Below are 27,116 nucleotides of genomic sequence, written 5' to 3'. Positions count from 1 at the left end.
CAAAAGATGCTAACAAAGTGTGCAAGCTCCAGCGATCCATTTATGGACTGGTGCAAGTCTCTCGGAGTTGGAATATACGCTTTGATAGTGTGATCAAAGCATATGGTTTTATACAGACTTTTGGAGAAGTCTGTATTTACAAGAAAGTGAGTAGGAGCTCCGTAGCATTTCTGATATTATATGTAGATGACATATTGTTAATCAGAAATGATACTAAATTTCTGAATAGCATAAAAGGATACTTGAATAAGAATTTTTCAATGAAAGACCTCGGTGAAGCTGCTTATATATTGGGCATCAAGATCTATAGAGATAGATCAAGACGCTTAATTGGACTTTCACAAAGCACATACCTTGATAAAGTTTTGAAGAAGTTCAAAATGGATCAGGCAAAGAAAGGGTTCTTGCCTGTATTACAAGGTGTGAAGTTGAGTCAGACTCAATGCCCGACCACTGCAGAAGATATAGAGAAAATGAAAAGTGTTCCCTATGCTTCAGCCATAGGCTCTATCATGTATGCAATGCTTTGTACCAGACCTGATGTGTGCCTTGCTATAAGTTTAGCAGGGAGGTACCAAAGTAATCTAGAAGTGGATCACTGGATAACGGTCAAGAACATCCTGAAATACCTGAAAAGGACTAAGGATATGTTTCTCGTATATGGAGGTGACAAAGTGCTCGTCGTAAACGGTTACGTCGATGCAAGCTTTGACACTGATCCGGATGACTCTAAGTCACAAACCGGATACGTGTTATTATTAAATGGTGGAGCTGTCAGTTGGTGCAGTTACAAGCAGAGCGTCATGGCGGGATCTACGTGTGAAGCGGAATACATAGCTGCTTCAGAAGCAGCAAATGAAGGAGTCTGGATGAAGGAGTTCATATCTGATCTAGGTGTCATACCTAGTGCATCGGGTCCAATGAAAATCTTTTGTGACAATACTGGTGCAATTGCCTTGGCAAAGGAATCCAGATTTCACAAGAGAACCAAGCACATCAAGAGACGCTTCAATTCCATCCGCAATCAAGTCAAGGAGGGAGACATAGAGATTTGCAAGATACATACGGATCTGAATGTTGCAGGCCAGTTGACTAAGTCTCTCTCACGAGCAAAACATGATCAGCACCAAGACACCATGGGTGTTAGAATCAATACAATGTAATCTAGATTATTGACTCTAGTGCAATTGGAGACTGAAGGAAATATGCCCTAGAGGCAATAATAAAGTTGTTATTTATACTTCCTTATATCATGATAAATGTTTATTATTCATGCTAGAATTGTATTAACCGGAAACTTAGTACATGTGTGAATACATAGACAAACAGAGTGTCACTAGTTTTCCTCTACTTGACTAGCTCGTTGAATCAATGATGGTTATGTTTTCTAACCATAGACATGAGTTGTCATTTGATTAACGGGATCACATCATTAGAGAATGATGTGATTGACTTGACCCATCCGTTAGCTTAGCACGATGATCGTTTAGTTTGTTGCTATTGCTTTCTCCATAACTACACATGTTCCTATGACTATGAGATCATGCAACTCCCGAATACCGGAGGAACACTTTGTGTGCTACCAAACATCACAACATAACAAGGCGATTATAAAGGTGCTCTACAGGTGTCTCCGATGGTGTTTGTTGAGTTGGCATGGATCAAGATTAGGATTTCTCATTCCGATTGTCGGAGAGGTATCTCTGGGCCCTCTCGGTAATGCACATCACTATAAGCCTTGCAAGCAATGTAGCTAATGAGTTAGTTATGGGATGTAGCATTACGGAACGAGTAAAGAGACTTGCTGGTAATGAGATTGAACTAGGTATTGAGATACCGACGATCGAATCTCGGGCAAGTAACATACCGATGACAAAGGGAACAACGTATATTGTTATGTGGTTTTGACCGATAAAGATCTTCGTAGAATATGTTGGAACCAATATGAGCATCCAGGTTCCTCTATTGATTATTGACCGGAAGTGAGTCTCGGTCATGTCTACATAGTTCTCAAACCCATAGGGTCCGCACGCTTAACGTTCGGTGACGATCGATATTACGAGTTTATGTGTTTTGATGTACCGAAGGTAGTTCGGAGTCCCGGATTTGATCACGGACATGACGAGGAGTCTCGAAATGATCGAGACGTAAAGATCGATATATTGGAAGCCTATATTTGGACATCGGAATGGTTCTGAGTGGTTCGGGCATTTTTCCGGAGTACCGGGAGGTTACCGGAACCCCTGGGAGTATATGGGCCTTATTGGGCCTTAGTGGAATAGAGGAGAGGGAAGGGAAAGGAGGGAGACGCGCCCCCAAGCCCAATCCGAATTGGGAGGGGGGCCGGGCCCCCTTTCCTTCCTCCCTCTCTCCTCCTTCTTTCCTCTCCTACTCTTGCTTGGAAGGGCTCCTACTTCTACTAGGAAAGTGGGAATCCTACTCCCGGAGGGAGTAGGACTCCCCAGGGCGCGCCATAGAGAGGGTCGGCCTTCCCCCTCCTCCACTCCTTTATATAAGGGGGAGGGGGCACCCCATGGGCACACAAGTTGATCATTGATCTTTTAGCCATTTGCGGTGCCCCCTTCACCATAATCCACCTCGGTTATATCGTAGCGGTGCTTAGGCGAAGCCCTGTTCCGGTAGCATCATCATCACCATCATCACGCCGTCATGCTGACGAAACTCTCCCTCGAAGCTCTACTGGATCGTAAGTTCGCAGGACATCACCGAGCTAAACGTGTGCAAATCGCGGAGGTGCCGTACGTTTGGTACTAGGGATCGATCGATCATGAAGACGTACGACTACATCAACCGCGTTGTCATAACGCTTCCGCTTATGGTCTACGAGGGTACATGGACGACACTCTTCCCTCTCGTTGCTATGCATCACCATGATCTTGCGTGTGCGTAGGAATTTTTTTTTTGAAATTACTATGTTCCCCAACACGAGGATCACTCGTGTCATGCATGTCGCCTCGGCAAACATGCCCGTCTCCCGTTTAGGGCTTCTTCTCATTTTGCATCATACCTGTTTGAGTTAATTCATAGTGATGTTTGGACCTCTCATGTTACTAGTAATATGGGCTATCTTTATTATCTTGTCATACTTGATGATTTCCCACATTATGTGTGGACCTTCCCATTGTGCCGCAAGTCGGATGCTATATCCACTCTCGCCGCCTTCTACTCCTATGTTCTCACGCAGTTTGGTCGTCCCATTCTTGCATTGCAGACAGATAACGGAAAGGAGTTCGACAACCTAGCTGTTCGTACTCTCCTCACCACACATGGCACGACTTTTCGTCTCACCTGCCCGTACACCTCGCAGCAGAGCGGGCGCGCTGAGCGTATCCTTCGCCCTCTTAATAACTGTGTTCGGACTCTCCTCTTTCACGCCAATGTGCCTCCGCGCTTTTTGCCTGACGCTCTCGCAACCGCTTCACTCCTCATTAATATCCATCCATGTCGCACTCACGGGAACTTTGCACCTCATCACCTCCTCTTCGGTGCACCACCCTCTTATGATGAGCTTCACATCTTCGGCTGTCTATGCTACCCTAGCATCGCCGCTACTGCACCTCATAAGATTGCATCCCGCTCCGTCGCATGCATCTTTCTCGGCTACCCACCTAATAATAAGGGCTACCGCTGCTATGATCCTGTCTCCCATCGTGTTTTCACCTCCCGACACATTTACTTTGATGAGATGGTGTTTCCGTTTCAGCAGCAGGTACTCCTTGTCGCCTCGTCGTTGCTGGCCACCGGCGGCCCTTCAGCGACTCCGTCAGGTGGACGGCCCCGCCCGGCTCTCGGACCGCCTCCGGGCTTTGGCGGTCCTCACGTCGTGGGACGAGCTGCGTCTCGCGCCCCCACGCCGGCGCCTGCCCTCTCGGCCTCCTCGGCCGACCACGATGCCTCGGCTGGCGCCCCCCATTCACCCGCCGCCCCCGACTCAGGCGTCGCAAGCTCGGCCGCCGCCTCGCCGGTCCCGTCGCCGGCGGCCTTGCCGGCTGCTTCGCCGCCCGCCTCGCCGGCCGCTCCGGTGTTGCCGTCTGGCCCTGTTACATGGGTTAGGACCGGCGTTCACCGTCCGAGCCTGCGGTACTCGAGTGGCGAGTACCTCCTTGCCACCTCCACCGCGGAGCCGTCTCCTCTTCCCGCGTCCGCTCGCGCAGCCCTCCATGATCCTCACTGGCTTGCGGCGATGCAGGAAGAGTTCGACGCTCTTCAACAGAACCGTACATGGACACTGGTTCCCCGGCCTCCTCGCGCCAATGTCATCACCGGCAAGTGGGTCTTTCCCCACAAGACCCGCTCAGATGGTACACTTGAGCGCTACAATGCTCGCTCGGTGGTTCGTGGTTTCCAACAGCGCGCTGGAGTTGACTTCACTGAGACGTTTGCCCCGGTTGTTAAACCGGGCATGATCCGCACTGTCCTTCAGCTTGCGGTGTCCCGAGGCTGGCCAGTTCATCTGATGGATGTCTCCAACGCCTTCCTCCACGGTCATCTTGAGGAGCAGGTTTATTGTGAGCAGCCCACCGGTTTCGTCGACGCATCTCTTCCTGGCCATGTGTGTTTGTTGTCCCGGTATCTCTACGGGCTCAAGCAAGCACCCCGCGCCTGGTACCAGCGGATCGCCGGGTTTCTTCAGACACTGGGTTTCAGCGTCACTCGCTCGGATGCCTCCCTGTTCGTCTATCGCCACGGTGACACGACTGCATATTTGCTCCTCTACATCGACAACATCATCTTGACGGCCTCCTCCGCAGCTCTTCTTCAGCAGATTACTCTCCGGCTGCGTGACGAGTTTGCCATCAAGGACTTGGGTGCTCTACATTATTTCCTTGGCATTGAGGTTGTTCGGCGGCCGGACGGCTTCTTTCTTCATCAGCAGAAGTATGCGCATGAGCTTCTTGAGCGTGCTGGCATGCTCAACTGTCACCCTGTTGCTACTCCTGTTGACACGAAGGCCAAGATTTCTGCTCTTGAGGGCTCGCTACCGTCGAATGCTCCCTTCTACCGGTCTATCGTCGGTGCTCTTCAGTATTTGTCTCTCACCAGACCGGATCTTTAGTATGTTGTTCAGCAGGTGTGTCTCCACATGCACGCCCCTCATGACTCCCATTGGACTCTCGTGAAGCGGATCCTCCGTTACATTCGTGGCACGATGACCCTTGGGCTCACCCTCACGGCGTCCACTTCTCTGGAGATGGTGGCCTACTCCGACGCGGACTGGGCTGGCTGCCCAGACACTCGTCGATCCACCTCCGGCTACTGCGCCTACCTCGGTCCTTCACTCGTCTCGTGGTCGTCCAAGCGACAACCCACAGTTTTGCGCTCCAGCGCGGAGGCTGAGTACCGAGATGTGGCTAACGTTGTTGTTGAGTGCACCTGGCTACGATAATTACTTCAGGAGCTGCATCACGACGTATCCCAGGCTACGGTTGTCTATCGCGACAACGTTTTTGCGGCGTACCTCTCCGCCAACCCCGTTCATCGTCGCGGGACTAAGCACATTGAGCTTGACATTCACTTTGTGCGTGAGCAGGTGGCCCTTGGACGTATTCGGGTTCTCCATGTTCCGACTGCACAACAGTTCACCGATGTGATGACGAAGGGACTGCCGACTTCCATCTTCGAGGAGTTTCGTTCCAGTCTTTGCGTCACGGGCGCCGCTTCGACTGCATGGCGCGGGGGGGTTGAGTATATTACGTACGTGAATATTTGTGTATAGAGCCCACCTCATGTTTTCTTTGTATAATTGAGGTTGTGACCCCCTCTGTCACTGGCGCCGCTGCGCGGGGGGGGGGGGGGGGGGGGGGGGGGGGTTGAGTATATTACGTACGTGAATCGTGAATATTTGTGTATAGGGCCCACCTCATGTTTCCTCTGTATAGTTGAGGTTGTAACCCCCCTCTGTACTCGTATATACGTGCCTGGTGCACCGATCAATATATCATCATTGCACAGCCCACATCTTGCCCTTCTACAGCCAGAAAATGAGACACTTTGGACTCTTTTTTTGGCAAAAAGATCAAATCTACCAAGGCATAAAGGAGTAGTTTTCCAGCATACAGGAAGTACCGCTGCTACCAAGGCGTGCAAAGTGCAACATACATACCATTACACAGAAGAGAACGTTTTGGACCCTTGCATTGCATCGACAAACTGCGCACAAAGACACCTCTGTCTGTGCTGGTTATTACTTCATACCTTCAGCGTGGATGAAACCGTCATCCGTGAAAAAATATCTGTTGCTTCGCCTATAACAGGTTAAACAATGAATAGCAGTCGTATTTCAGTGCCTCGTATGCGAGGCCGCGCCCAGGCGCCCTCGCTCTAGGTTACAACATCCTCTATACCTAAGAACGGGTTCGTTCGTGTGCCAGGAACCTGACAGAAGATAACAGAACGCTTTCGACGAGCAGCAGCAGCAGCAGCAGCATAGATACCTCAAAGTTCCGACGAGGCCTCCTTTGCCGCCGCCGCGAGAACGAGGGAGAGCGGGCACCTGCATCAGCTCAGATCTTGTCATGGAGGTTAACGACCAGGTCGTGCGCGTCGTCCAGCAGCCTCCACACGTCCAGCTGCCCGGCCATGCTGTTGCACTCCCGCAGTATCTCGTCCATGCTGCTGTACTTCTCGATGATCAGCTTCCTCCTCTGCAGGACGCAGGCCGCGATGGCGTAGAGCAGCAGGTCGTCGGTCGGCGGGGCATGCAGCCTTATCTTCCCCCAGGTGGTCCTCCCGATCCCGGCCCGGATGGCCGCCTGGTCGGCCCACATCACCTCCCACAGGCACACGGTCTGCTCAAAGGTGAGCTCCCTCCTGAAGAGCACCACCACCATTCTGTACACGAAGAAGCAGTCCTCGGCCTGCAGCTTCTGCAGGTGCCTGTACAGGTGCGAGTCCTTGCGCTTGATGATCTGCGACACGATCTTCAGCTGCCTCTTTATCCCGACCTCGTCCAGCCTGAAGTTGTGCCTGGCTTTCCTCATGAAACCCACGAAGCACCAGAACGCAGCATCGTCTTCCTCCATCACCGCGATTATCGGTGACAAGAGATCACTCATACCTTGGCAGTAACCGATCTCCGGATCGTAGATCGCATACGCTTCAAGAAGTCCGACCAACCGAGCAGCATGGTAAATCATATGGGGCTCCAAATGGTCATAATCTTTCAACCCAACAGATGCTGCAGACTGTAGGGCTTTCTCCTTGGGGACTTCGGCCTGGTTACGGGAGAACGAAATCCATTCCGCATTTGCCCGGGTAGCATCCAGCCTTATAATGCGTTGCCATGTCGCGAAGTCCTCTGAGGTTCTGCTAGACCGAAAAATATCCGCCTTGAACGAAGAACTCCTAGCAAATTTAGGATCCGGATCACAGCTATCCTCGCCACACACGGATATCCTTCCAGAGTCATCTTCATCCGATGATTCGGAGTCAGAAGATTCTGACTCTGCTATGCATGGATAAGCATCAATTAACTCGCTTGTGTCTTCTTCCATAGATTCCATAACATCATCACACATAGTGATCTCCAGTTGCTCGGCCTCGCTGTGTTCAGGCTTCGGTTCCTCGAGTGACCTAGAAGCCTTCTCGACATTGACATCTTCAAAACAAGGCGATTCTGATCCTTCAGCACCACTTCCTTGAGCAGAACACTCCTCATTATTCACTTCATTTATTGACTTCAGCCCACTTCCTCTGTACCCATTCAGAATGTGCTGGCACTGCCGCCTCAGTTTTTCATACTCTTTCCTGAACCAAAAGCTATGTAAGTCCAAAAACTCTTGACAGATTAGGCAGGATATTAATAACAGTAGAACATCATTGGTTTACTGGGTCATTTGCTTTAGGCAGTTACAAATTCACACCACCATTCTCGTGTGAATTAATCAGGGGAATAAGATACTGCTGAGCAAAATGTTTCTGCCTATGCAGTATCACATATTTTCAGTTCGTTATGGAATCATGGCGCAATGAGCGGAATGCTTATGATTAATTCAAACCAGGAATTCAACCAAACCAACAACAACAACAACAACAACAACAAAGCCTTTAGTCCCAAACAAGATGGGGTAGGCTACAATAAAGCAAAGACCAATTTATATCAAGAAACTAATCTTCAGATATTAATACAGTACCTTTTTTTAATCCTGATGGTATTCCGTTCCTCTTCAGAGCTATTTAAATCATAGCTGCACACAAAATTGACAAGGTAAATCTCTCTGGATTTGAAGTGGCAAAGTATATTAAATAAGAACATATAAACTAAATTTTTAAACACAATCTAAACATAATTTAGGATATCAACCACAAATTGAAGGTAATATTGCAATTGCACATTCTTATAAGATTGCTGCCCATGTTCATAAGATAAGGTCACAAAATCACACTCATTGCTCATGACAAGATCGATACGTGCATGTTCATAAGATAAGGTCACAAAACCACACTCATTGCTCATGATAAGATCGATACGTACGAGCACTGTATTCCCTGTCCTATATTTTGAGTTACTAGTTAATAAGCCGGGTTCGTACACAATCAAGAATGACACCAAGCATTCCAATGATGAAGACAAGTGTGTTGATGACCGCAGCAGTGACCATAGGCATGAATGACACACCCAAAAAGACATCCATCCAAGCTCATGCGCGTGTGTGCACATTGCGTTTTGCAGGATAGCACTTGGTGGTAATGCTATTACTGTAGTACTACAGCCATATGCACCTATTTCCTCCCTAAAACATCTGCCGATCATCTTGATTATCTTTTGCTTTAACTGACTACATCGTCATCCAACAAGGTGCTCTGGGGAATATTTGTATGTAGCTGACATCTCAAATTTGGTCAAAGATATGAATCTTACTACTAAGAATAGAAGAGATCAAGTAACTCACACTCCTAGTAGGAAGGGCCAAACTTCAGCCCGAATGCCTGGTTCAATACCCTGGTACAGTAAGAGAAGTGTAAATTTTCAGTGTGTAAACTACAACCAAGCATCATAGACAAGTACATATGCAGGCCATATATGCAAATGAATAACTATGCTTACCCCACTACGGACTTTCTTTAGGACCTTCTTTCCCCCATCACGAAGTTTCCCATTAGCTGAAAATTGACCGTCCCACTGCTGACGAGAAAGTACTCTTTTCCTTTTCCTTCGAGACCACGGAGATTTAATTCCTCCCCTGACAAAAGGAATTATATTTTTTTAGCAAAGAGCACAAGCAGAGGTATTGGTGAACGAAAGAAAAGGTCGGCAAACAAACTAGCTAGCTATATACTCCCTCCGTTCCCAAATATAAGTCTTTTTAGAGATTCCAACAAGTGACTACATACGGAGCAAAATTAGTGGATCTACACTCTAGAATATGTCTACATACATCCGTATGTTGTAGTCCATTTGAAATGTCTAAAAAGACTTATATTTAGGAACGGAGGGAGTACTACAGTGCCATACTCCAGTCCAGTGCCATGACATGCACATTTAGCATATACTGTTCATAGGCACATAGATACAGCACATAAACAGCGAATTCTTCACTCCTTAGTTTAATCATACTTTCATGCTTATTTAAATGCATCATACTTAATTTAAAACAGTGTGCATGAGAAATCATTAGGCATGCAAAAGATGCTACTGTAAATAAAATTGAGGTGATTAGTTTATCAAATCAGCTTCATATAGAATAAGTTCCCTGCAGTTACGGTTCTTGAAGTTACTACTTATTATACTAAAACTAGGCAACTTCCGGGGCAGGTTTATTGTTAATTGCATCAATAGATTTTATACTGCTCGCCCATATTTCAAATCAACCATATATAGCCGAGCCTTACATTAATTTCTAACAATATAAGCTCAAGCTCAAAATGGAGCCGCAGTCAGGGTGAGCTTAGATGAAATGACTTCAGTGAGAACATATGATCATTTCTATGTAGTTTTTTTTTTGTATCACTACGTTGGTGAAAACAAACAAGCTGAAAGGCAACACGGCAGTAAGTAAAACTTAAACGTATGTGGTTTAGGAATTGGTTTGTGGCACACAAGCTTAGATGGCGCATGATTGACAACATTCCGTAACTCCACGTTAGTAGAATTGCACAGAAGGAACTAGCTCAATTTTATAGGGAGCCGTTCAAGTGTGAAAGCTTCACTATCAAACCGAATAAATGCATAACATATTCAGTATTACTAATTTTTAAAGTATTATTCAGTATTATTTGTAGGAAGCAAAATTTGCTTTCCTTGGGGGACAGGTCACCTCCAAGGTCCTACATACCATGGCATCTAACATTAAGAATCAACAAAAGCAACCTGAAGTAGCTATCAATTCAAGCTAGCAGCAAGCAAGCTACCTCTCTATTCAAACAGCAATGCACACCTTTGAAATCTGTAAGTTGAGCACTAACATTGTCACTAGACTAGACCAAAAGAGCACCAGGATATAACTTACTGTACATGCTTCAACTCACAAAAGAGGCATATTTGGAACAAAGTATAGAGCTAATTCATTCGTAGAGATGACAAGTGGTTGAAGCACTTAGCCAAGCCATCACCACACGATCCACTCTAATCGAAACTGGAACGCAAAGCTCGACTGGATCGAAACAGAAAAAAAATCCTAATTCGAGCATTTCACTGGACTCCAGGCCACCAATTCAACTACAGCGAGGTATGCCGGAGCCCACAGCACCAGATCAGAAGCTATGGAAAGGCTGAAAAGTTGGCATTTTTACTCGCCGGCTCTGGCCAATCCAGAGGGGGGAAGGGGAGGGAACCCACCGATCCGAGCGCGGCGAGGAGGAGGCGGCGGGCGAGGACGAGGACGAGGCCGCGGCCGCCGCCGACGCAGCAGACGCCAAGGCGGGCACGGAGCTCCCCGCGGCCGCGGCGGCCGCCGCCGCCGCCGCCGCCGCCGAGGAGGAGGAGTTGGACGAGGCGGCCGCGACGAGGAGCGAGCGGATGTGGATCCAGGACGAGGATGGCGGGGAGGACGCGGCCGTGGGCGAGGAGGAGGAGGACGGAGAGGTCGAGGTGCTGGATCGCCGCAGGGCCTTCATGTCCGTCCGTCCGTCCGTCGGCCGGTCCCTCTCACCCACCCACTACCCTCCACGCGCAGCGACTAGCAGCACCTGCACGGCCTCCGCCCCCGCCTCCCCGGCGCCATCCCCGCCGCCCCAGGATCTCGTCGCCGGCGCCTGCCACAGGTTAATCTGGTTTTTCCCCCCACCGTGCTTTAACTCTAAGCTTTTGGCAAATGGACAGAAGTGGTAGGGGAGAGGGAGGGGGGAGGGGGGGCATGTGACGCCAATAAAGCCACACACACGGAGAGGGGGGGGGGAGTGGGTGGGGGTGCCGTGGGCGCTTCGACGGGTCCCGCCCCGGCCGCCACGCGGGGCCCGCCGGTCAGCGAGACACACGGCATCGATGGCCCGACCTACCGCCGCTAGGACACGCATCGCAGGACACTCAACTGCCCGGCATTCAAGAGCCCCGCGGCCGGCCGGCGTCCTCCGCTCTCTAGGTCAACCTCCCAAGATCCTTGCCTGTTTTTTCCTCTCAATTATTGTCCATGTTTATCCTCATCCACTGGCCAGCTTCTCATCCCATTTTGAAAAGAAAAAAATCGGTTTGAAACAAGTTTTGGTGTGGTACTCCTGGGTCGGAAGGCTGAATCTTTGGGTCAGCCGTCTGGTAGATGATGGTGGGATATCCATCCACACGGCTTGTTCTAGAGTTTCTTGGAATTTCTATTGCGTTGTATACGGGCCAATAATGGTGTGTGGTGGAGTCGCCAAACGGCGTGGGCGGGCGGGATGGATACGATCTATTGCTAGTTTTGACTCTGTCGGCCGACACGTTTAGCCCGTGGAAGATCTCCATCTGGGGCTTAGTTAGCCAGTCAAGTCAACGGCTGACGTGATAAGCTTTTTTTTCTTGGGAGAAACGGAAGGTGTGGTGCTGTTGCTGTTGCGTGGACTCGTCTATCATCCACTCTCCGTTTGATTTGAACTGATCGCGCGCGCGTTCATCCGTTTGTTCGTTCGTTTGTTCATGGATGGCACTGCTACGTGCCAAAATTAATATACTGACATGCCATGATAACAACGTACTCCTGCGTGAGCTCCTCAGGCATGCATGCATGTACGTTGGTGGCGCTGGCAGGCCAAGAAATTGTACTAGTAGTAGAATTTCTTGTTTAACTACTGCTACTAGTACAAAAACAAAAGACGCGCTTGCTCGAGGAGCACGGAAATTTCACTCGAAATTGCTCGAATATCTTCGCCTGCATGTGTAGTAAGAAAAAGGGTTTCCTTCCGCTTTATATTATAAAGCAAATTCGCTTGCATGTATGCTCCATATTTTCATCGTCAGGAGTACGATCACCAAAATATATGAAGGCTTTCCAGTCCACATACAAACACAAAAACGCTAAATGTTGGGCTACATAAATTCTCCTCAAGGTGGGGCCTACATGTCAATGTGTCTAACTACTTCCCCGAATTTCCCGTCAGTCATATGCCATCATGGCATCGTCGCCTGTTAGCCTCCCTGGTCTCCTTGACTACCGCCACCTCCCTCTGCCTTCACATTCTCATCCTCTGCCACCAACGTCATCGCATCCCACAACCTCGCGCTCCCCCGTTGTGGCGGCCCAAGGGGAGGACCGGAGGAGAAGGAGATGCAACAGGCATGTGCTCCTCTGCGTACACGGCTGGTCACAAATGCCTTACCAAGGCGGCGTCGCCCATCGTCGTTGCTTCTTTGGTCCGCAGTCGATGGCCACAAGAGTCTCTCTTCAGAAGAAAAAAATGTTGGGTTGAGACAAATTTTTTGCTAGCTTTTGCTGGCCACAAGAGTCTCTCTTCACAAGATTTTTTTTTTATTTTTTGCGTGGACTCGTTTATCCACTGTTTGAACTGGTCGCGCGCGCGTTCGTTTCCTTTCTGGGGCGACACGGCTGCAGAGAGGCGCACGTCATCCATGAGGTGCCGGAGCAGGCACAGCCGCGCACATTGATTCATTCGTTCGTTCATGGAGCTACCTGCCAAGACGCTGCCATGATAACAACGTATCCTACGTGCGTGCCAAGCTCATGCATGCATGTACATCGATGATGCTGGCGAGACAAAACAAAGTGGTAATTTTTTTGTTTAATGAAGCCGCTTGTTATATAGCTAGACTAGACAGAAGGGACCAGTGCCACAGGCGGTTAAAAAGGCAGGTGGGTTGTATACTGATGGCCTCGTCGTACTAGTACCAAAAATGCGGTTGCTTACGAGGAACGTGGGAATTTCGCTTGAAATCGCTCCAACTTCGTGGGATTTAGGACAGATTATTATCAGTCTGCGGCTAGGCGAAAGGGATGCTACCGGCGGCGGCGACACGGCTCCTCCTCATGCGGCGACCGGCGTGCGCGTGTTCCCCGTAGCAAGACCGATGCCCCCGAATCTCAAGTTTTCCCTTGCCCACAACCAAACGGGGGGGGCCTATAACGAAATTCACATGATCACTCGCTGGGGAATGCAGAACACTTCTGATGCCGTGCCTTCACGTGACCACCCACCACAACACCTTTGATCGCAGGAATTCCACGAGAATTCGCTCAAACTCCATAGAAACTACTAGTACAGTACGATATACACTCCAAAAACACATAGCGAAAAAAGGGTTGCATTTGGGAGCAAGTCAAGAGCCAAACTCATTCCAAAGAGAGAGACGAGACCCCCCACAGCGGCAACGACACATGCGGCGAGCGGCCGGCGTGTCCCCCGGAGCACCACCGATGCTTCCGAACCTCGAGTTTTCTACTCCGTTGGGCCACAACCGCAACGACGGACGATACGACGCGGCCGGTGACCTCTCATCACATCACATGCATGGCGATGCACGGTGTGAGGATAGATAGATTCGGGAGCGCCCTATATTCTAGGCCACGTTCTGCTGGTCTTTCGGCGCGCGCTCATGTGAGGGAGTCACATGACCTGTTGGCCCATGCTCTCAGGAGAAGCTAAACAAACAGCGAAGGTCATGTGCTCGTCCTTCTTCGTATGGTCCAATGAATCGCGGAGGTATGAATGCGGGCCGGCACAAGGACCACAATACAATACAGAATTGGTATTACTTTTTTTTGAAACTTATAGGATTGGTATTTATTTACAATTGTAGTTGTTTATATATTTTCCAATGAACATTGTCAAACCTTGCACCAATTGCGTTGAGGCACTTCTTTTGAGATGCGAGGCGGTAGAGGAAACCAGTGGTGGTGCCTTCAAATTGCTCAAACCTCATGGTAGAGGGTAATGTGTGATTTGCCGCGTCGCTTCTTGGTCGTGAGTTTAGCCTCATTTTTCGTTCTATTACGATTAGAGGTGAGCACTTTTACACTGGAAATCGAAGAACCGTTCCCTGGCTATGAGTAAGTATTTTACCGAAATTCGAAGAACTAAATTGAACCGAGTTGACCGATATTCCTGATTTATTCGGTCAATGGTGTTTGGTTCAGTGTTTCCATTGTTAGTTGTTTGTATTTGAGTGTATCGCCGGTTTTCATCCTACGTAAATCAAATTGACCATACGACCATAACCAAAATGGATCTTCCTTTTCTCTAACTTACGTACTTTGCTGGCATGCATAGGCATGGCAAATGGCAGAGCCGGAAAAATTGTATTAGAGGGACCGGGTGCTGTTAAAAGAGATTAGGGAGGGCCAAATTGTAGAAAAATGGGTTGTTAGCAACAATTCATCACTATTTTCATTGTTCATCAATAAAAATAGTAGCAATCCTTGATGTTAGGGGGGCAGGCCCCTGTTGGTCCCCTGTCTCCGCCACTCGGCATGGCCTTATACCCATGCACGATGCACCCCCCCCTCCCCCCCCCCCCCACCACCACACACACACAACTCAATTCACTCGTGCCTCTACCTTTCAGAATCGTTCTCCCTGCACTGATTTTCATCGCCAAAAAGGATCCAATCTAAATCTAGCCGCCTCCCAACCTTGAGGCTAGATCAATTATCATAGGGCTTAGCTGCAACGGCTCTCTGACAGGTGCTCATGTTAGCCCGGATCTCCATTGCATGATTTTTCCATCCAAGCTCTCCACCAGCTCTAGCACGACATGGCGATTCCATCGCAAACACGAGGACCCCCGCGGGGAAGACGGAGAAAGGGGCAACCAGACCACTTGGCCCAACACCAGCAAGTTCGTGCCACCTCCTCGCGAACGCACGAAGCAGAAAATATGTTTGCCCCTTCCCCTGGCAGTAAAATAACCCACACGCGCAGGATTGGGCCTCGTCCCATTGTAGCGCCATGTCCACAACCAAAGGTTCCCGGCCATTGCGCCTAACGAGATCTAGACTAGCTGCAGAGGCCAACACTAGTCTTTTCTGCGTAATTTATCCTCACGTGTGCGCATTCAGGATCACTTTCCTAGTCGGTCATACACCCTCAAATCGCTCCAAGCCAAGTATACTTAACTTTTGAAGTTCCTTGTGAATGAGCTCTGTGAAAAGAAGGTATTTCTTGTTGATATGATTAGTCTATCATTTCAATGTCACACCCATCTGGAGAAGCAAAGAAAAAAAACAAAGAGGAAGGAAAACTAAAAAAGGTAGAAAGAATATTTAAAATGTTTCGATAAAATAAAAATAATCATGAATATTTTAAAAATGAAAAAATGTATTTGAAAATAATCATGAATAAAAAATGTTTGTGGATATAAAAAATATTCATGAACTTTGAAACTATTCGCAAATTTAAAAAATGATGTGAGTTTATTTTTGTTTTTCCCGGGTTCAAAAGAAGTTCCCCGAATTTCATGGATGCTCACAAATTTAAAGTTGTCTATAGATCAGCCATGTAGCACCATGTTTATGTGAGAATAGGCTCAACCGCAGCCCACAATCTATCCACTCGATGACATATGGGGTGATGAATGTAAAAACTACATCGATATATTAGGATGCTTCATTGCTACTGAATGTCATGTGGGGCGCTGCATACAGGCGCGGGTCACGCGCCCAGGAGCAGCAGCCGACGGCCACAGCTGGCCAGGCATGATCAGGGCAAGGAGTCCTGATCCTACGTTGGTTCCTAGAGTCCAGGAATAGTTAGTTTCCTAGTTTGTTAGAAGCCCATAAGGTCTTTATATATCCTGTAATCTGCACCCTTTGACGCAAGCAATAAATCACTATCTCTTATCTCTTCCTCTGCTCCTAATCTCATCTCCCGCACCGTTGAGCAGTTAGGCAAAAACCCTAGCGCTCCTATCTACCGAGACTACGAGCTACGTAGTCGAGGTCCTGCTGTCTTGGGCACCGAGGTCCTTGACAACTTGGTATCAGGTTCCAGGCGATCCTCTTCCTCGTCCACGCTCCATCCGCAGCCCGCCGCCACCCCTGCGTCCGCGCCAAGCACACCTCCATCGCCACCATCCGCCGCCGCCTCGGTTACTTCCGGCATGGCAAAACCAACCACCGCTGATCTGGCCAAGATGATCGAGGCCTTGACTGCAACGGTGGCGTCCCTGCAGACGTCCGTCGCCGCACTCCAGAAGGACAAGTCCGCCTCCTCGTCGAGCGCTGACGGCGCCCACGATGGGCAGCACCACAATGATCGACCGCCCCGGTTTCAGAAGATGGACTTCCCCAAGTTCGACGGCAAGTCAGATCCTCTCGCATTCATCAACAGATGCGAGTCCTTCTTCCATCAACAACGGATCGCCGAGGAGGAGAAAGTGTGGATGGCGTCATACAATCTCGAGGGTACTGCCCAACTATGGTATATGCAGGTTCAGCGCGACGAGGGCACGCCTCCGTGGCGCCGCTTCACCGAGCTGCTCAATCTCCGCTTCGGGCCACCTCTGCGCGCTAACCCGTTGGGCGAACTAATGGTGTGCAAGCGCACAACGTCTATCGTCGACTTCCAGGAGCGGTTTGAGGCGCTCCTCCCCCGGGCAAGCATCTTATCAGAGACATAGAAGGTTCAGATCTTCACTGCGGGACTCCAGCCACCCCTCAGCCTCGACGTGGAAATCCACAACCCGCAGTCCCTCGCCGTCGCCATGAGCCTTGCCCGCAAATTGGAGCTGCGCGACCAGTGCGCGCTCGCCTCCGCGCCACCGGTGCGTTTTCAGCAGAAGGGCATCCTGCCGGCGCCCGTACCACGCCTCGCGCCCCCCGCACCGGCTCCACCAGCCGCACCCCAGCAGGCCCCCAGTCTGCCGGGCGGGCGCCAAATCAAACGCCTGTCACAGGCAGAGATGGAGGAACGCCGTCGCCTGGGCCTATACTTCAATTGTAATGAGAAGTTTGGCAGGGGCCACAACCGCGTGTGCCAGCGCATCTTTCTCCTCGACCTGGCACCGGACGACGACGACACGGCCTCCGCCACCGCTGATGCCTCGCCGGCCGACCCTCGGATCTCGCTCCACGCGATCTCCGGCGTGCGCACGAGCGAGACCATGCAGATGCATATCACCCTCGGGGGTGTCTCCCTCCTCGCCCTGATCGACTCAGGCTCCACCCACAACTTCATCGCCGAGGAGACGGCCGCTCGGGCTACACTGCCATCCCCCACCACCGAGAAGATGCGTGTCACGGTGGCCAACGGCGAGCGCGTTCCGTGCCAGGGCGCATACCGCGCCGTGTCCTTCCGCATCGACCAAGAGGCGTTCTCGGAGGATTTCCTCGCCTTGCCGCTCGCGGGCTACGACGTCGTCCTGGACACGCAGTGGCTGGCGACGCTTGGACCGATCCTGTGGGATTTCCGCGCCCTCTCCATGACGTTCTGGCGGAGGGGCCATCAGGTCTGTTGGCGGGGCATTGCAGGACCGGACGGGCCAGCCCTGAAATCATGCAATGGCCGCAATTTCCTCGAAGCCATCATCACCGAGTTCGACGGCATCTTCGCCGAACCCTCCGGCGTGCCACCACCCCGCAGCCGCGACCACGGCATCACCCTGCTGCCCGGTTCCGCCCCGGTGGCCGTCCGTCCGTATCACTACCCGGCCGCGCACAAGGACGAGCTGGAGCATCAGTGCGCCGCCATGCTCACCCAGGGCATCATCCGAGCGAGTTGTTCCGCATTCTCATCGCCGGTACTGCTGGTCCACAAGCCCGATGGGTCCTGGCGCTTCTGCATAGACTACCGCGCCCTGAACGCCATCACCGTCAAGGATGCGTTTCCGATCCTGGTGGTGGACGAACTCCTCGACGAGCTCCGGCGCGCTCATTTCTTCACCAAGCTCGACTTGCGCTCCGGCTACCACCAGGTGCGGATGCGTGCGGAGGACATCCCAAAGACTGCCTTCCGTACCCACGATGGCCTCTACAAGTTCCTGGTGATGCCGTTCGGCCTCTGCAACGCGCCGGCGACGTTCCAGGAACTCATGAACGATCTGCTGCGGCCGTACCTGCGCCGCTTCGTTCTCTTCTTCTTTGACGACATCCTCATTTTCAGCGAGACGTGGGCAGACCATGTCCGACATGTGCGCACCGTCTTCACCGTCCTGCACCAGCACCGGCTCTTCGTCAAGCGATCCAAATGCGCGTTCGCCGTCGAGTCGATCTCCTACCTGGGTCACACCATCTCCGCTGCAGGAGTGGCCATGGATCCGGAAAAGGTGCAGGTCGTGGCCGATTGGCCGCAGCCACGCTCGGCGCGCGCGGTCCGGGGGTTCCTCGGCCTTGCGGGGTACTACCGCAAGTTTGTCAAGGAGTTTGGCGTGGTTCCCGCGCCACTGACAGCCCTCCTTCGCAAGGATGGTTTCTCCTGGTCGCCGGAGGCGGCAGCAGCTTTTACCACCCTCAAGACGGCGGTCACCACGGCTCCCGTCCTCGCGTTGCCGGACTTCACGCGGCCGTTCATCGTCGAGTGTGACGCCTCTACGTACGGCTTCGGGGCCGTCCTTCTTCAGGACCAGCACCCGGTGGCTTTCTTTAGCCGGCCGGCCGTGCCACGTCACCGTTCCCTGGCAGCATATGAACGGGAACTCATCGGCCTGGTGCTCATTATTCGTCATTGGAGACCATACCTCTGGGGGCGCCAATTTGTGGTAAAAACTGATCACTACAATCTTAAATTCCTACTTGACCAGCGTTTGGCAACCATTCCGCAGCATCATTGGGTCGGCAAACTACTGGGGTTCGACTTCACCGTGGAGTACAAGGCCGGTAGTACAAACACGGTGGCGGACGCCCTTTCCCGCCGCGACACGGAGGAGACGTCGGTCATGGCGATATCGGGTCCTCGCTTCGACTTCATTGATCGCCTCCGGCAAGCTACGTCAACCGACCCGACGCTCGTCGCGCTGCGTGAGGATATCACGGCGGGTACGCAGCAGCAGCCGTGGTCGCTCTCCGACGGCCTCATCACTTTTAACGGCCGCCTCTACATTCCGCCGTCGTCCCCGCTACTCCAGGAGCTCCTCACCGCAGTGCACGACGACGGGCACGAAGGCGTCCTGCGCACCCTGCATCTTCTCCGCCGCGACTTCCACGCACCTAACCTTCGCAAGACAATGCAAGAGTACGTCCGCTCCTGCGGTACTTGCCAGATGTACAAGTCTGAGCACTTGCACCCCGCCGGTCTGCTGCTGCCGCTGCCGGTGCCGGTGCCCACGGGCGTGTGGACTGACGTCGGCATCGACTTCGTGGAAGCGCTCCCTCGCGTGGGCGGGAAGTCCGTCATACTCACCGTGGTGGATCGCTTCAGCAAGTACTGCCACTTCGTGGCGATGGCCCACCCGTACACGGCAGAGTCGGTGGCACAGGTGTTCTTCGCCGAGATCGTGCGCCTCCATGGCGTTCCGCCATCCATGGTTTCGGACTGCGACCCTGTCTTCACCTCGGCGTTTTGGCGGGAGCTCATGCGCCTCACCGGGACGAAGCTGCACATGACGTCGGCGTTTCATCCTCAGTCGGGTGGCCAAACAGAGGCTGCTAACAAGTTCATTGTTATGTACCTGCGTTGCCTCACAGGGGATCGTCCGCGACAGTGGCTACGGTGGCTTCCCTGGGCCGAGTACATCTACAACACCGCCTACCAGACGGCGACCCAAGAAACTCCGTTCAAGCTCGTGTATGGACACGACTCTCCCACTATTCGCTCTTACGAGCCAAGCGACACGCGGGTGGCGGCCGTGGCAAAGAGCATGGCGGAGCGAGACGAGCTACTCGCTGATGTCCGCTATCGACTACAGCAGGCGCAGGCGGTCTACAAGTCCTACTACGACAGACGCCATCGCGACGTCAGGCATGTAGTGGGCGATTAGGTGTGGCTTCGTCTTCGCCAGCGCGCCGCATCTTCTCTCAACTTGCCGACCAGGGGCAAGCTCAAGCCACGCTTCTACGGGCCGTACCGCATTTCCGAGGTCGTCAACGACGTCGCCTACCGCCTTGAGCTACCGGTGCGCTCGCGCCTCCATGATGTGTTCCACGTGGGCCTCCTCAAGAAGTTCTTCGGCACGCCTCCAACTGCCCCGCCGGGTTTGACTCCAATCCACAACAGTGCGGCTGTCCCGGAACCAGAACGCATGACTCGTTCACGCCTCGCACGCGGCGTTTGCCAGCTCCTTGTCCACTGGAAGGGCGAGGCTGCGTCGTCGGCAACATGGGAGGATCTTGACAGTTTCGTCGAGCGCTACCCCACTTTCCAGCTCGAGGACGAGCTGCTCGTCGAGGGGGGGGGGAGATGTCATGTGGGGCGCTGCGTACAGGCGCGGGTCACGCGCCCAGGAGCAGCAGCCGACGGCCACAACTGACCAGGCATGATCGGGGCAAGGAGTCCTGATCCTACGTTGGTTCCTAGAGTCCAAGAGTAGTTAGTTTCCTAGTTTGTTAGAAGCCCATAAGGCCTTTATATATCCTGCAATCTGCACCCTTTGACGCAAGCAATAAATCATTATCTCCTATCTCTCCCTCTGCTCCTAATCTCATCTCCCGCACCATTGAGCAGTTAGGCAAAAACCCTAGCGCTCCTATCTACCGAGACTACGAGCTACGTAGTCGAGGTCCTGCTGTCTTGGGCACCGAGATCCTTGACACTGAACTTATTAACTTAAGAGATAGATGTGGCAAAAGGGAGCATGTTAACTAAATTGACTAAAGTACACTGTAAGTGCAATCTTGGGAGCTGAACATGAACTTTTTTTTTCTCAACTTTGTGACTAAATTGAACATGTCGTGCAAGTATATGCATCTCTGGTGTTTTTTATTTTGCGGGTATCTCTGGTGTATTTGACTTTTTAGGAAATCGGGTTGAAATTATCCTAGAAAAAATCGGGTTGAAGCAAGATTGGTTGGCTCAGGCAGCTGCCAAGGGATAATCTTGAATCTTTGGTAGATCGGAGGAGATACTAAACTACTCCATCTGTTCTCAAATATGTGTTTAGAGATTTCAACAAGTGACTATACACTTTAAAATATGTCTATATACATTCATATGTTGAAGTTCATTTGAAATGTCTAAAAAGATTTATATTTAGGAGCGGAGGGAGTAGGATTTATTTTGTGCTAGACCAATAAATAATGTGTGACCTCTTCTCGTCAAAAGAGATTAATAATAACAATAATAATGTGTGAACTTGACAAACGGCATGGGCTGGATGGATACAAGTTTTGACTGTGGGCCGACACGTTTAGCTCGTGGACGCGTGGAAGATCTGGATTTAGACAGAAGGGGTTTTTCTTGGACGTTTTGAACTGGTCGCGCGCGCGTTTGCATTGCTGGGGCGACAGGGCTGCACCTGCACAGAGGCGTCGTCGTCGTCGTCGTCAATGAGCGGCGGAAGGTGATGACACATTGACACTTCTGGTAGTATTACTACGTGCCAGTGCCAAAAACAACGTATGCTTTTTAAAAGAAACAGTACGTGCGCCGGAGCGCGCGCCACCTCGACGCATGGCTGGTTGGCTTGACACGATATGCTACCTGCCAAGCGCCACACAAGCCCATCGATGGTGTTCTTTTTAGCATCAGTACTGACATAAGCGCTCATATACACGTGCATACACTCACCCCTATGAACGCACACACGCATACCCTATTCTTATGAGCATCTCCGAAAGACTGAGCCGGCATATCATCTTGAGATTTTACGAAGTCACCTCCCGTGCCCTACTCATCCTCGGAGGAGTCCGCGCCTTGTCAGTCGCCAGTGGACGTGAGGTCCACGATGAAAATGATGACACCCGCGTTGTCGTCATCCCACTGAGACCCCTGATAGTTCATCGGCGGCGCGTAGGAGGCGCAGTTGGCGTTGTTCTCCTCCGCGATCGCCTGTAGCTGCGCCAGTAGCTGCAACTTCGCGGCGGCTTGAGCGTGGATGGCCTCATAGATCGCACGCTACTCCGCGACGAAGTTGGGGTTTGCCGCAGCTATGGCCGTCACGGCCTCCTTGCTCGCGCGCTCACCGTCAATTTGGCCCTCCGCTGGCCGATGCTGCTCCAAGAGGAACAGGTTGTACCATTGTTTCTCCTGCGCCGGCTAGAACACCGACATAGGTGCAGGCTACACCTAAACCATGGCGGCGTTGAAGTGCGCATGCGCCTGCTTCATGGTGAAGCCGACGTGTACAAGCGCGGGCTTCGGTGCGGTGTCATCGGAGCCCGTCTCCATCATGGGATCGTCTCGTCGCCGGAGACCTCGGGCGAGCTGGCCAGCAAGCCGACCTTGATCCGCCTGGCACAGTGGCTCTACCAGGCGGTCGCAAAGGACGGCCACCTCGTGCTTCATCTCCGTGGATAGGCTCTCTCACAGAGTTTCGCCGCCTGCAATCATGACAGATGCGGTGCAAAGAAGAAGGATGTGGAGCGGCTTGTGTTGTGGTGTGGAGTTAGCTGGGTGTGGCCGCCATTAAATAGCAGATTTCAGTGAGATCAGGCGTTTGGGTGTGTCATGCGAGGCGCCGGAGTGGGTTTCTCGGCCAGCGAGCCTATATAATTGAAACGCCCTCGATGCGGCTATATCTCCCACGTGTCGAAGCACGACTTAGAGGCATAACCGCATTGAAAGCAATGTCGCAATTGAGGTAATCTTCACACAACCCATGTAATACATAAGGGAAAGAGATACATAGTCGGCTTACAATCGCCACTTCACACAATACATGAATAAAGCATTACAACAACCAGATACAATCAAGGTCCGACTACGGAACCCGAAATAAAAGAAGACTACCCCAAATGCTACACAGATCCCCGATCGTCCCGACTGGGCTCCACTACTGATCAACTAAAAACGGAACAACACAAAGGACAAGATCTTCATCGAGCTCCTCCTGAGCTTGGTTGCGTCACCTGCTCGGTAACATCGGCACCTGCAAACTGGTTTTGGAAGTAACTGTGAGTCACGGGGACTCAGCAATCTCGCACCCTCGCGATCAAGACTATTTAAGCTTATGGGTAAGGTAAAGGTATGAGGTGGAGCTGCAGCAAGCGACTAGCATATATGGTGGCTAACATATTCGCAAAAGAGGGAGAAGAGAAGGCAAAGCACGATCGAGAAACTATGATCAAGAAGTGATCCTAGAACAACCTACGTCAAACATAACTCCAACACCGTGTTCACTTCCCGGACTCCGCCGAGAAGAGACCATCACGGTTACACACGCGGTTGTTGCATTTTAATTAAGGTCAATTTCAGGTTTTTTACAACCGGACATTAATAAATTCCCATCTGCCCATAACCGCGGGCACGGCTTTCAAAAGTTCAAATCCCTGCAGGGGTGTCCCAACTTAGCCCATCACAAGCTCTCATGGTAAACGAAGGATATTCCTTCTAGCGGGAAGACCCCATCAGACTCGGAATTCCGGTTACAAGGCATTTCGACAAGGTAAAACTAAACCAGCAACACCGCCTGAATGTGCCGACAAATCCCGATAGGAGCTGCACATATCTCGTTCTCAGGGCACACTCAGATTGTCTTAGGTACGGGTAGGCCAGCCCAGAGTTGCCCCTGGTGGCCACCGGCAGCTGACAGGTGGACCAACACTCAGAGGAGCACTGGCCCGGGGGGGTTAAAATAATGATGACCCTTGAGTCTTCAGAACCCAAGGGAAAGAAAAGGCTAGGTGGCAAATGGTAAAACCAATGTTGGGCATTGCTGGAAGAGTTTTACTCAAGGCGAACTGTCAAGGGGTTCCCATTATTACCCAACCGCGTAAGGAACGCACAATCCGGGAACATAACACCGATATGACAGAAACTAGGGCGGCAAGAGTGGAACAAAACACCAGGCATACGGCCGAGCCTTCCACCCTTTACCCAGTATATAGATGCATTAATTAAATAAGATAAATTGTGATATCCCAACAAGTAAATATGTTCCAACAAGGAACAACATCTCCATGTTCCAACAAGGAACAAACTTCAATCTTCACCTGCAACTAATAACGCTATAAGAGGGGCTGAGCAAAGCGGTAACATAGCCAAACAACGGTTTGTTAGGACAAGGTGGGTTAGAGGCTTGGTTCACAATATGGGAGGCATGATAAGCAAGTGGTTGGTATCGCAGCATAGGCATAGCAAAAGAGCGAGCATCTAGCAAGCAAAGATAGAAGTGATTTCGAGGGTATGGTCATCTTGCCTGAAATCCCGCAAGGAAGAAGAACGCGTCCATGAAGAAGACAAACGGACGTAGTTGAACGAATCCTCACAAACGCGACGTTACCGGAATACCGAGAAGAAGCAACACCGGAAAGAAGCAAGCAACATAGTAAACAACCAACACATCAACATGGCACGATGCGCAAACAAGTATGATGCATGTCCGGTTTAATGAAGCATGGCATGGCAAAGTGCACAAACAATCCTACAAATTAAGTGAAGCTCATTATGCAACTCCGTTGCATATTGACGAAACACCACATTTGGTTATTTAGTTCAATCTCGTTTATATACTCAACAATATTAAATGTTGTTAAACATGGCAAAAGAGTGAAGCAAATGAAAACTACCTATCTAGGCAAGTTTAAATGAGGCCGAAAGCAACGAACAACAATTCCGGTAAATCCCCATATGTATATATTAGGTTTGGTACTGATCTGTCCTAAACACAATTTTAGAGTTATTAAACATGCAAAGTAAAGCCATCATGATAAACTAGGCATTTTTCCACCCCAATTACATATAAAGTTTATGAAATTCCGAGTTACGGTTATTTAGTTATGAAATAAAGCATTTTAGCATGGCATATGGACAAAAAATACACAAACAACATTTTAAACATAGATAAAAGTTGCATATTATGAAACTAGACAAAATTCTTGGCATTTTACATATATGAAATGTTTTATTTAGATGCATGGATATTTGGTTATTAGCATCTTAAAGAAGTGGCATTTCCTGTAAATATATATGCAGTGGAAAATGCTAAAATCACAGAGCAGGAAAAAAACACATACGCGGCCGAAAGCAAAACAGTGCAGCGACCCAAGTGGCTGTGGAAAGGGGTGTGTGTGTGGATAGAGAGGATGACGAGTGGGGTCCCACTGTCATAGAGGTAACAAAGGCAAAAATTGAGGGGGCTAAATGTCCCTGATGGGTTGGGTTCGAACCCGGGTCTCCCTGGTAGAAGTTTATGGCCTGATCCACTGCGCTATTGCTGTGTGTTTGGTATAGATGCAGATAAACGTCATAAGACCACCAAGAAATGCGGACCTTGGCCCTCCATGGTGGCACGGAGATCGGCGGCGACGATGGCGAGCAAAGCATCGATGGTTGAGGCTAGAGAACGGCGGTGGGGGTGCGGATCTTGGTGAGGTTGCGATGCATGCAGGGGCTCGCGTGAGGCCGGACTAGCTGGACATGGCTACGGCCATGGTTGCCGGCTGGTTCAGAGAAGATGCGCGTGGGCGTGTGCGCAAGCGAGGAGCAGAGAAAACAAGGGAGCCTCCGGCGCATGCGAGCGGGACGGCGAAGGAGCTCGTCGGAGGAAACTCCGGCGACCAAAAGCTACGGCTGAGGTGCGCAAATGAACCGCAACGGGGACCCGAACTCCCGCATGTCTCGCACAGCACCAAGTGACAATGGAGGCGTCGCCGGCGTTGAGGAAACAGAGGCGGCGAGGCCATACTTGAACTCGAAGAAACACAGGTCGAAGTGGCGCGAATCTAAGCTGGATGAGCCCTACGCGACAAGCGGAACCTACTACGTCAGGCTCGAGACGGAAAGAGGCCGGACTCCTCGCCTGTGACGAGGTCCGACGAAGTCGAGCTCGGGAATCACATGGAACACGCGTAACAGGATGCAATCGAGGGGAAACAATGACTGGGAAGGTGCGCATGCTCACCACGAACACACTCGGGTGATCGGCTCGGCGAGAGATGGACGGAGGGATGACGGGGCTCGCTGAACTTGGCGCTACTCTGGACCATGAAGAAGATGAAGCGGAGGAAGATGACGTCGTGGAGGCCTGGATGGAGTCGATCGCGTCGGCCTTGGGTTCTTCCAGCTCCTGGCCTTGATTGAAGACGAAGAAGACGACGTAGGCGAGCCGACCAGGAGCGAAGACAGTGGCGGAGGAGGGCTATGGCCGCGGCGGAGCCATGGAACTGCTCCGGGAGCTCTCTGGTGGAAGAGGCGACGGCTATGTTGGGTGGCTCACCTGCAGCGGCGGCGGAGGGAGGAGAGGGAAAGAAGGGAAACCCTAGGGGCGAAGCGCTGGCTTTATAGGGGAAGCGTGGGCACCGTGGTGGCCACGGTGGCCTTGTGCGTGCTGCCTCCCTCTTTTACTGTGATAAGGAGAGCAATCGAGAGGAGGAAGAAAAGGTGAGGGAAGAGAGGTTGACAGGCGGGCCCAGGGTAAAAAATATGCTACGTGGAGGTGGAATTACCAGAGTGGGAGGTGGTTGGCGGGCTGGGCTGGCCTGGTGTACTGCTTCTGCCTCTTTCTTTTCTTTTCCATTTCTTTAGACAGAAATACAAAAAGGAAAGAGCAGGGGAAAAGGAGAGGAGCTAGAGAAATATAAAAAAATATTCTCATGATCCTGAAAATGTGCTCTATTTAACAAAATTGGTTTGGAGATTTTTAAAGGAAGTAAAAATAATTCAAGTTTGAATTAAATTCAAACTTGAACCATTTTAAACCCTAA

The 27,116-nt window shown here is 51.0% G+C and overlaps 1 protein-coding gene and 1 long non-coding RNA gene across 2 annotated transcripts; both read right to left on the bottom strand.

Annotated features, from left to right (window-relative positions):
• Nucleotides 1–6,133: 6,133 nt before the first annotated feature.
• Nucleotides 6,134–11,302, bottom strand: LOC125510238 (rab GTPase-activating protein 22). Its single transcript, XM_048675360.2, has 5 exons — nucleotides 10,799–11,302; nucleotides 9,068–9,203; nucleotides 8,913–8,962; nucleotides 8,154–8,207; nucleotides 6,134–7,767 (listed from the first exon to the last, which is right to left on the bottom strand). The coding sequence occupies exons 1-5, from the start codon at nucleotides 11,074–11,076 to the stop codon at nucleotides 6,525–6,527; spliced, it is 1,761 nt and encodes a 586-aa protein (XP_048531317.1). The 5' UTR covers nucleotides 11,077–11,302; the 3' UTR covers nucleotides 6,134–6,524.
• Nucleotides 11,303–23,059: 11,757 nt separating this feature from the next.
• Nucleotides 23,060–26,677, bottom strand: LOC147972356 (uncharacterized). Its single transcript, XR_015602499.1, has 2 exons — nucleotides 26,315–26,677; nucleotides 23,060–23,348 (listed from the first exon to the last, which is right to left on the bottom strand). It is a non-coding gene; the product is annotated as an uncharacterized LOC147972356 (long non-coding RNA).
• Between the last annotated feature and the right edge of the window lie 439 nt (nucleotides 26,678–27,116).

This window comes from Triticum urartu, chromosome 5A (assembly GCF_056163025.1).
Source record: "Triticum urartu cultivar PI428250 chromosome 5A, HENAU_Tu73, whole genome shotgun sequence".
NCBI lineage: Eukaryota > Viridiplantae > Streptophyta > Magnoliopsida > Poales > Poaceae > Triticum > Triticum urartu.
This window is presented reverse-complemented; position numbering and strand designations above follow the sequence as displayed.